The 8,776-nt window shown below is 57.2% G+C and overlaps 1 protein-coding gene across 6 annotated transcripts in view; it reads right to left on the bottom strand.

Annotated features, from left to right (window-relative positions):
- Positions 1 to 613: 613 nt before the first annotated feature.
- The window catches only part of TMC8 (transmembrane channel like 8), a 17,233-nt gene continuing 9,070 nt past the window's right edge, over positions 614 to 8,776 (bottom strand). For 4 of the 6 annotated variants that reach the window (XM_037737223.1, XM_017525025.2, XM_037737222.1 and 1 more), the window contains 9 exons: positions 7,891 to 8,061; positions 7,452 to 7,591; positions 3,962 to 4,085; positions 3,518 to 3,615; positions 3,144 to 3,327; positions 2,886 to 3,016; positions 2,635 to 2,793; positions 2,133 to 2,211; positions 614 to 1,122 (listed from right to left, as the gene is read on the bottom strand). In XM_037737223.1, the coding sequence (XP_037593151.1) occupies positions 844 to 1,122; positions 2,133 to 2,211; positions 2,635 to 2,793; positions 2,886 to 3,016; positions 3,144 to 3,327; positions 3,518 to 3,615; positions 3,962 to 4,085; positions 7,452 to 7,591; positions 7,891 to 8,061 (1,365 nt within the window). In that variant the 3' untranslated portion in view covers positions 614 to 843. The remainder of the gene's footprint in view (positions 1,123 to 2,132; positions 2,212 to 2,634; positions 2,794 to 2,885; positions 3,017 to 3,143; positions 3,328 to 3,517; positions 3,616 to 3,961; positions 4,086 to 7,451; positions 7,592 to 7,890; positions 8,062 to 8,776) is intronic. The other 2 variants (XM_017525024.2, XM_017525022.2) reach the window with 2 other exon arrangements.

Consider the following 8,776-nt stretch of genomic DNA (forward strand, 5'->3'; position numbering starts at 1 on the left):
CAGGTCCGCACACACCACTAAGGCCCAGGCGGTGTGGGTACCTTCACCCCACGGATCTGCAAGCTTGGCTCAACCAGGGAGCCGTGAAGCAGACTGGAAGAACAGGGCTCTGCAGGAAGCCAGGGCTCTGCCGAGTTTCCCAAGGCAGCTCTGTGGACCTGAGGCTGCTGAGTTAGGCTGGTTGGAGAGGATTCCCGCCAGGGAGATGCTGGCCCAGCACCTGCTTTCCAGGCTTCAGTTGGCCCCTCAGTTAGGGCCAGGAGCAGCCTGTAAGCCCCACGCTGGGGCAGTGTGGCTCTGGAGCCCGAGTGCCTGGGTTCAAATCCCAGCTCTGGCCCTGGCTGACGCTGTGGCCTCGACTGTCTCAGGTGAAGGAAGAGTAACAGGAGGGGATGGTGCAGTTTGCAGCTGGAACACAGAGCAGGTCCCCCTACAGGCTTGCTCTAACTGTGGCCAGCTCTTCCCTTCCTTAGGAGGTGGTCCCCAGACTCTTCTGATGGCACTCCCATCAGTAAACAACTTCTGAGCATTCCCAATAAATGCGTATAAATTGCACTCACGGCTCTAAAAAAAAAATCAGAACACACTCTTAAAAAAATTGCATTCATGAGACACTATACTAATAGATTACGTATATTATAAAATATGCAATAAAAAAATAGACATTTTAAAGGGTGAGATAAAAATACAGATAGAATATTCCCATATGTTCTTTCTGATGCCCCTGGGGGTGTGTGTCCATCTTTGGGGACCCCTGAGGGAGGTCCTGGAGCCAATGAGGGGTCGGTGGTCACCAGGGTCCTGGAAGGTGGAGTAAGGAGGCCTGGGGGACCGGGGTCGGGTTTACAGCTCCGGGCCGCTGGGAAAGCGGACTCTGTGGGTGGAGGCCGGGGTACCATGTGGTCCAGGGCAAGGGGAGCGGAGCCCCAGGGCGTCCACGACGGAGAAGCCCGGCCGCGGGTCCCGGGGTCCCGGGGAGCCAGGGCACGGGAATCCTGGGCAGAAGGACCGTGGGCGCGAAGCTCGGGAAGCAGGGGACTCCCGGCCCCGAGAGTCCCTCGGGCCTGGGTCTGGTAGCAGTCTCGACAGGTCCTCCACCAGGTGCCACTTCTCCTGAACCTGCTGTGAGAAGAGCGAGCGGCGAATTGCGACAGGCGCTGCTTCCCACGAGCGGGTGTCAGGGCAGCCGCGGCAGCCGCTCCGTGGCCCACGGGACCACCCGCCCCGGAAGTAGCCAGAGGCCACGCCCCCTCCAGATATCACGCCCCACCAGAGTTCCGCCCCATACAGCTCTAGACCACGCCCTCCAAGAGGCCCGCCCACAACGCATCCTGAGACCACGCCCCACCAGGGTCCCACCCCATGCAGATATAGACCACGCCCTCTAAGAGTCCGCAGCCCAAGGCCACGCCCCGTTAGAGGCCCCACCCTGAGGCCACGCCTTAGCCATGTCACTGCTCTGCCCGAGCTCTATTAAGCCTCTGTCCCCAAGTCTCAAGTCGTATCTTTTTTTTTTTTTTTTTTTTGAGACTGGGTCTCGCTCTGTTGCCCAGGCAGGAGTGCAGTAGCAAGACACAGCTCACTGCAGCCTCCGCCTCTTAGGCTCAAGCAATCCTCCCACCTCAGCCTCTAGAGTAGCTGCGACTACAGGTGCGAGCCACCACGCCTAGCTCATTTCTTTAATTTTTAGTACAGAGAAGATCTTGCTATGTGGCTCAGCCTGGTCTCAAAGTCCTGAACTCAAGCAGTCTTCACGCCTCAGCATGACCCACTGCACTCAGCCATATTCTCTTTTTAAATAATTAATTATTGGTTTTTGGTAGAGATGGGGGGGTCTTGCTTTGCTGCCCAGGCTGGCTTTGAACTCATGGCTTCAAGCTATCTGATCCTCCTGCCTGGGCCTCCAAAGCATTGGGGTCACAGGCCGAGGCCTGGCCCCTAAGGTCATGCTTTACCAGGTCTGGCTCCCTGTCTCAGGAGCCCTAGCCATTCCCTTCCTCCCCTTCCCCGTCTTTACCCTCAGCCTGAGGCCACACCCTCCAGACCAGCCCTGTCCTAGGCTCTAGGCCACACACACAGGGAAGGGTTTCCACTGAAGCTGCCATCCCCTTGCCAGCCCCAAGGACACTCACCCACACCAGCTGCTTCCGGAGCCTGTGGATGGCCCTGGCATTGGCCTGGGTCTGGGAGATGCACACGGTCAGGACAAGGCTTGGGTTGGAAGGAGATTCATTGTCAGTTGCCCCTGTGGCCACAGGCACCTCTCCCTAACTTCCTCTCTCCCCATTTCAATCTCTTCAACACTCGATACTGGGGTCTCCTCACTGCACACCGCTGTATCTGAGGATGGGACTGTCCTCTCCTTCCTCACAGGGCCCCCATGCCCTCACCTCTAGCACAGCAATACCAATAGCTCAGCGGCTGTGGCTGCCCAGACATGGTGCTTCCCTGGTGATCCTGCAATCCCCACAGCAGCACAGACAGTGGGCCCAGGAGGTGCCTCCTTTTCAGGGGCCCTTACTTCCCTTGGCTTCCCAAATCTGGCTCCTGGCTGCGGGTGCACAGGCTTGCCACCCCCATGGAAGACTTCCCCTTCCAGGTGCCCCCTTCCATGAGCCCTGCTGCCCTGAGCACCTGAGCATGATGAGGAGCGGGAAGCTGAAGGCGTGGGAGCCCAGGTAGTGGAGGGCACGCTGGCCAAGGGGCGAGAGTCCAAGGGCCACCAGCTCTGGGACCACTTGCCAGGGGGTTGAATAGTTAGTGAAGAGGCCACAGTCCAACGAGGAGTGGATGCTGGAGAGAGATGGCCAAGGGCGGCTGGCGTCAGGGTCCTGGGTGAGGAGCTGCCCCTGCCAGCCTCCATGTGCCCCTCCTCCTCCCCTCACCTGCTGACCACATAGCCCAGGGGCACCACGGCCAGGAGCAGGCCCAGGAGGAGCACCAGCTGGAAGAAGAAAGTGGAGCTGGAGGCTCGGAAGGGCCGCGAAGACGCCCTGGAGTTCTTCAGGAGGGTGTACTGGGGGCGTAAGCAACACAACCAGGGGTCAGCCAGGTGTGCAGACCCCAGGCGCTGAGGCCAGGGAAGCGGGCAGGAGCAGGGAGCAAGGCCGGCTCAAGGCGCCCACCCAGCCGTGAGCCATCACCTTCTTGATGTAGAAGGTGAGGAAGAGGAAGACGCTATTCAGCAGGGGCAGCAGGGGACAGTAGAAGAGGCCCATCCAGGTGACCGTCTGCGCCGCCACGATGTCCAGCACATTCTTGGGCACCAGGAACTCCTCCCGGTCCAGCCAGGCCCAGAACCGGCCTGAGAACCGGTCCACCAGCAACCTGCAGGGACAAGAGGGCCCACGGAGGATCCAGGTACCCACCACTCCAGACGGATGTGTGAGCCGCATCGGTCGTGGCCGCAGCCTGTCATTCACTCCTGGGCTCCACGCTGGACCCGCTCACCCTTGGCTGTAGCCACTGGCCATCCCCCAACATGCCCGATGGCCATGTGAGTGCCACCGTCACTCACCTCCGAGGCAAGGTGACCAGGAAGGCAAAGGCCGCGGTGAGGAGGAAGTTGAAGATACTCAGCTTGTACAGCTCCTCCCCTACAGAGTTCTCCCAGCACTGGGGTACAGAGGAGGGGGACTAGTCACCACTCACGGCCCACCCTCCCTGCCCTTAGCCTCTTGTGGGTGTCTCTATGGCACAGGCGCCTTGCCTGGAGTCTGACAGAATCGCTAGGTGGAAACCCAGGCCTTGAGAATGGGATTAGAGCAGAAACCCCCCAGGGCAGCCTCATGACACCACATGGCAGCAGTGGCGCCCCCTGGGGGTGTGCCACGGTGCAGGCAGCTCTGTTCACAACTGCTCTCAAAGGTGACTAAGGGGCAGGAACAGGGCTCAGCACAGTTTGAGGTGGGCTTTTGGGGAGAAGGAAGGGAGGGACAGGCCCCACCAGGCTGCCAGCCACCTGATAATCACAAGCGTTGTAGCCGTAGGATTCACAGCTGGTCTTGTCTCTGCCGATGCACAGTATGGTCTGACCCAGAGAGAAGGAGAACATCCCCAAGCTGGCCAGCTTCAGTACCACGCACCTGGGGGCGGGGACCTTGTCAGGCAGAGGGGCCCAGGCACATGGGCACCGGGCTTCCCCCAGGCTACGAATGTGGCTGATGTCTAAGTGACATCGTGGGATCGTGTTGTGTCCTGGGCCCAGCCTCCTTCCAACCAGCTCTGTCTTCGGCAACATGGTTAAAAGTGTGTTCCCAGGGTCCGAGTCTCCAGATGACTCATGGGAAAAAGGGTTCTGTGGTTTTTTTGAGAACGAGTCACTCTGCCGCCCAGGCTGGAGTTCAGCGGCATGACCTCGCCTCACTGCCACCTCTGCCTCCCGGTTTCAAGTGATTTCTGACTGATTTTTTGTATTTTTAGTAGAGACAGGGTTTTACCACGTTGGCCAGGCTGGTCTTGAACTCCTGACCTCAGGTGATCCACCCGCTTCGGCCTCCAAATGTGGTGGGATTACAGGCGTGAGCCACCGAGCCCAGCCAAGTGTTCTGTTTTTAAAGCAGTTTGAGAAACACTGCACAGTCCAGCCACGTCCCCCACACCTGGTGTGGAGAACATGGGCGCCAAGCCCTGCCGTGGAGAAGCCTGTGGCCTTTTCAGGATCCTGACTGCAGGCAAGCGCCTCCTTCCTCCACCACCTGTGGACATCCAAGTCCACTGACATGAGCCTGCATGTCACACATATGTGCCGCACAAATGCACTTCACGATGCATGGCCAGACCACACAGATGTGATTGCCTAAACCGAAACATCGTCACATGCCTGTTATCTGATTTGTTTGTTTTTGAGATAGGGTCTTACTCCATTGCTCAGCTGGAGTGCAGTGATGCAATCACAGCTCCCTGCAGCCTTGACCTCCTGGGCTTCAGTGATCCTCACACCTCACTCCTCTAGTAGCTAGGACTGTGTGCCACCACGCCCAGCTAATTTTTTTGTATTTTTTGTAGAGATGGGGTCTTGTCATGTTGCCTGGACTGGTCTCAGATGCCTGGGCTCGAGTGATTCTCCCGTCTTGGCCTTCCAAAGTGTTGGGGTTACAGGCGTGAGCCACTGTGCCCGGCCACGTGTGATCTCTAAGGATGGACATTCCCACTGCTGATACAGGGCTAGAGAGCGGCTAGGAACGGTGCTTCTCCTGTTGAGGGAGGCAGGGGTAGGTGAGAGCTTTTTTACTTAGAGACAAGGTATTGCTCTGTCACCACGGCTGGAGGGCCCTAGTGCGATCACAGCTCTGTGTCTTCAAACTCCTGGGCTCAAGCCATCCTACTCCCTCAGCCCCCCAAGCAGCTGGGACTACAGGTGTGCACCACCAAGGTCAGCTAAGTTTTTAATTTTTTGTAGAGATGGGGGTCTTGCTGTGTTGGCCAGGCTGGTCTTGAACTCCTGGGCTCAAGCAATCCTCCCACATTGGCCTCCCAAAGTGTTGGGATTACAGGCATGAGCCACTCAGCTCAGTCCAAGGGTTTATATTTTAAATCTTCATCCTGTTAAGCATTTTTATTTATTTACTTATTTTTGAGAAGAAGTCTTGTACCGTCACCCAGGATGGAGTGTGATGGCACAATCTCAGCTCACTGCAACCTCCGCCTCCCAGGTTCACACGATTCTCCTGCCTCAGCCTCCCGAGTAGCTGGGATTGCAGGTGCCCACCACCACACCTGGCTAATTTTTTGCATTTTTAGTAGAGACGGGGTTTCACTAGGTTGGCCAGATTGATCTCGAACTCCTGACCTCATGATCCGCCCACCTCAGCCTCCCAAAGTGTTGGAATTACAGGCGTGAGCCACCGTACCCGGCCGAGCATTTTGAATTTTTTAGTACATGCATGTGTTGTAAACTCTTCAAAAAATAAAGGTGTTTCTTGTTTTGTTTTGTTTTTTCTTTTGAGACGGTCTCACTCTCTCATCCAGGAGTGCAGTGGCACAATGGCCACTCACTGCAATGTCTGCCCCCAGGTTCAAGTGGTTCTCCTGCTTCAGCCTCCCGAGTAGCTGGGATTACAGGCTCCCCCATCATGTCTGACTAATTTTTTGTATTTTTAGTAGAGGCGGGATTTCACCATGTTGGCCAGGCTGGTCTCAAACTCCTGACCTCAGGTGATCCGCTCACCTTGGCCTCCCAAAGTGCTGGGATTACAGGTGTGAGCCACCGCGCCTGCCCTCAAAAACTAAAGTTTCAAAGCAAACCAAACACAGCTGACTTTGAGGAAGCAGAGGGAAAAGCAGTTAGGGCAGGTGGCAGGTGAGGGTGGGGGGCGGGAGAGGAGCCAGTGGGAGCTCAGGTGGGCTTCACACAGAATTTCTGTGGCGGGGTGAGGGGTGGAGAAGTAGAGGATCTAGACAGGATCTAAGTGCTGAGACAGAGGGTGGCAGAGCCTTGGGGTGGTAGTCCTGGCAGCTCCAGCGGGAGGATAGCTGCAGCCCAGGAGGTCAAGGGCTTACTTTTAACTTGCCCCTGGCAGGCACGATGAGCTTGGCTTTGGCTGGGCACTTCACCCATGTGAACCTCAGTTTCCTCATCCTTCAAAGGGGAGATATATATATATATATATATTTTTTTTTTTTTTTGAGAGATGGGGTTTTACCAGGTTGGCCAGGCTGGTCTCAAACTCCTGACCTCAGGTGATCTGCCCACCTCGGCCTCTCAAAGTGCTGGGATTACAGGCATGAGCCACCATCCCAGCCTGGGATTTTGTATTTTGAGTAGAGATGGGGTTTCACTATTTTAGTAGGAACAGGTCACGTGAGGGCTGTCCAGGTAAGCATGTAAGCCCTCAGGGTGTAGAAGCTCTGCATGTCCCGTGTTGCCAGTTTTTCTGTGTGAGAAGCCCATTCCCAGCACCCCTGGCTGCAGTCCCTTGCCCTACTGAATGGCCGGAGCTTGGTCCAGACTGGAGGCTTCCTTCGGAGGTGGGGGATTGGAAAGCCTTAGACATGGGGCCCTGAGGTTGTGTGCTGTGAGGTGTCCACCTGCCTTCCCTTGGGCCACTAGTGAACGGGGAAGCCTCTCAGCTGGGGACCCCAGGTGCCAGGTGACAACCGAAAGAGAACGTTGGCCAGGTGCAGTGGCTCATGCCTGTGATCTCAGCACTTTTGGATGCCTAGGCGGTGGATCACCTGAGGTCAGGAGTTCGAGACCAGCCTGGCCAACATGGTGAAACCCTGTCTCTATTAAAAATGCAAAAATTAGCCAGTCATGGTGGCGGGAGACTGTAGTCCCAGCTACTCGGGGGGCTGAGGCAGGAGAATTGCTTGAACCCGAGAGGCAGAGAGGCAGAGGTTGCAGTGAGCCAAGATAGCGCCCCTGCACTCCAAAAAACAAAAAGGAAAACAGAGCAGCAGGGGGCAGACTCGCCACGTGCCCACTTGTCCCCACCAAAGGTGGCACTCACCAGATCAGGGTGAGGTTGACCTCGGTGTTGGGAGGGTAGTTCTCCAGCTGGACCAGGAATGTGAACAGCAGGGGACCCAGGAAGTTGACCAGGGCGATGACCCCAGGGGGCAGGTACTGGAGCAGCAGAAACAGGGACTCCTGCGGGAAAAGGCAGGTCAGAGGAGCTGCATGTTGGGGGGGCCCTGTCAGCTCCCTGCCCTAAAGTGTACCTCTGGGGCAGGCTGGGAATAAGGAAGCCCACAGGCCATTCCCTTCAGCAGCCTGGCAGTCTGTGGGGATATCCGGTGGGAACCCGCCTGCCCTGGCCGTGACCTGTGGTGGTTACGACCAATTTAACTTCTCTGAGCCTCAGTTTCCTCATCTGTAAAATGGGATCATCCCATCTCCCCCCACCACGCAGTTCTGGTCAGGATTAAATGAATGTAATTGCCTGGCACCTCCTTGTTGTCCTGTGAGTACTTGGTAGCCCAGAAGATGGCGCTGATGGCCCCAACCACAAGGAGCCCGATGAGTACGTTGACCCGAAGGTAGGAGAGCAGGTGGCAGACCCTCTGGGCTCGGGTCTGTTGCTGCATCAGCTGGAAGTGACGGCTCTCCTCCAGCTCCACCTGCCAGGAAGGGTGGGGACAGAGGCAGCTGAGGGCAGGGTGGGCCAGGCAAGGTAGGCGTGGGAGGGACAGGTGCAGGAAACGCTGTCACATGCAGTCACACACTCCCACACTGCCATGCTCCCATAGACACTCAGATTCACACATTCAGCCACATGTGGCCTCAGCATCACCCCTTCAGTCACACGTGGCCTCACACGCAGCCACAGATCCGCACATATTCGCATGCTCTTCGTCACGTTCCCACAGACTCCCACACATGCTCACACACACCGGCATGGTCACACTGGTCACACACGCTCACACACGCTGGCACAGTCACACAGGCTCACACACGCTGGCGCGTTCACACACGCTCACACACGCTGGAATGTTCACACCGGTCACACACGCTCACACACACTGGCACGGTCACACACGCTCACACACACTGGCGTGGTCACACAGGCTCACACACGCTGGCATGGTCACACCGGTCACACACGCTCACACACACTGGCGCGGTCACACACGCTCACACACGCTGGCATGGTCACACCGGTCACACACGCTCACACACGCTGGCATGGTCACACCGGTCACACACGCTGGCATGCTCACACCGGTCACACACCCTCACACACGCTGGTGCGGTCACACACGCTCACACACACTGGCATGGTCACACCGGTCACACACGCTCACACACGCTGGCACGGTCACACACGCTCACACA

This window comes from Cebus imitator, unplaced genomic scaffold (assembly GCF_001604975.1).
Source record: "Cebus imitator isolate Cc_AM_T3 unplaced genomic scaffold, Cebus_imitator-1.0 Scaffold36, whole genome shotgun sequence".
Classification (NCBI taxonomy): Eukaryota; Metazoa; Chordata; class Mammalia; order Primates; family Cebidae; genus Cebus; species Cebus imitator.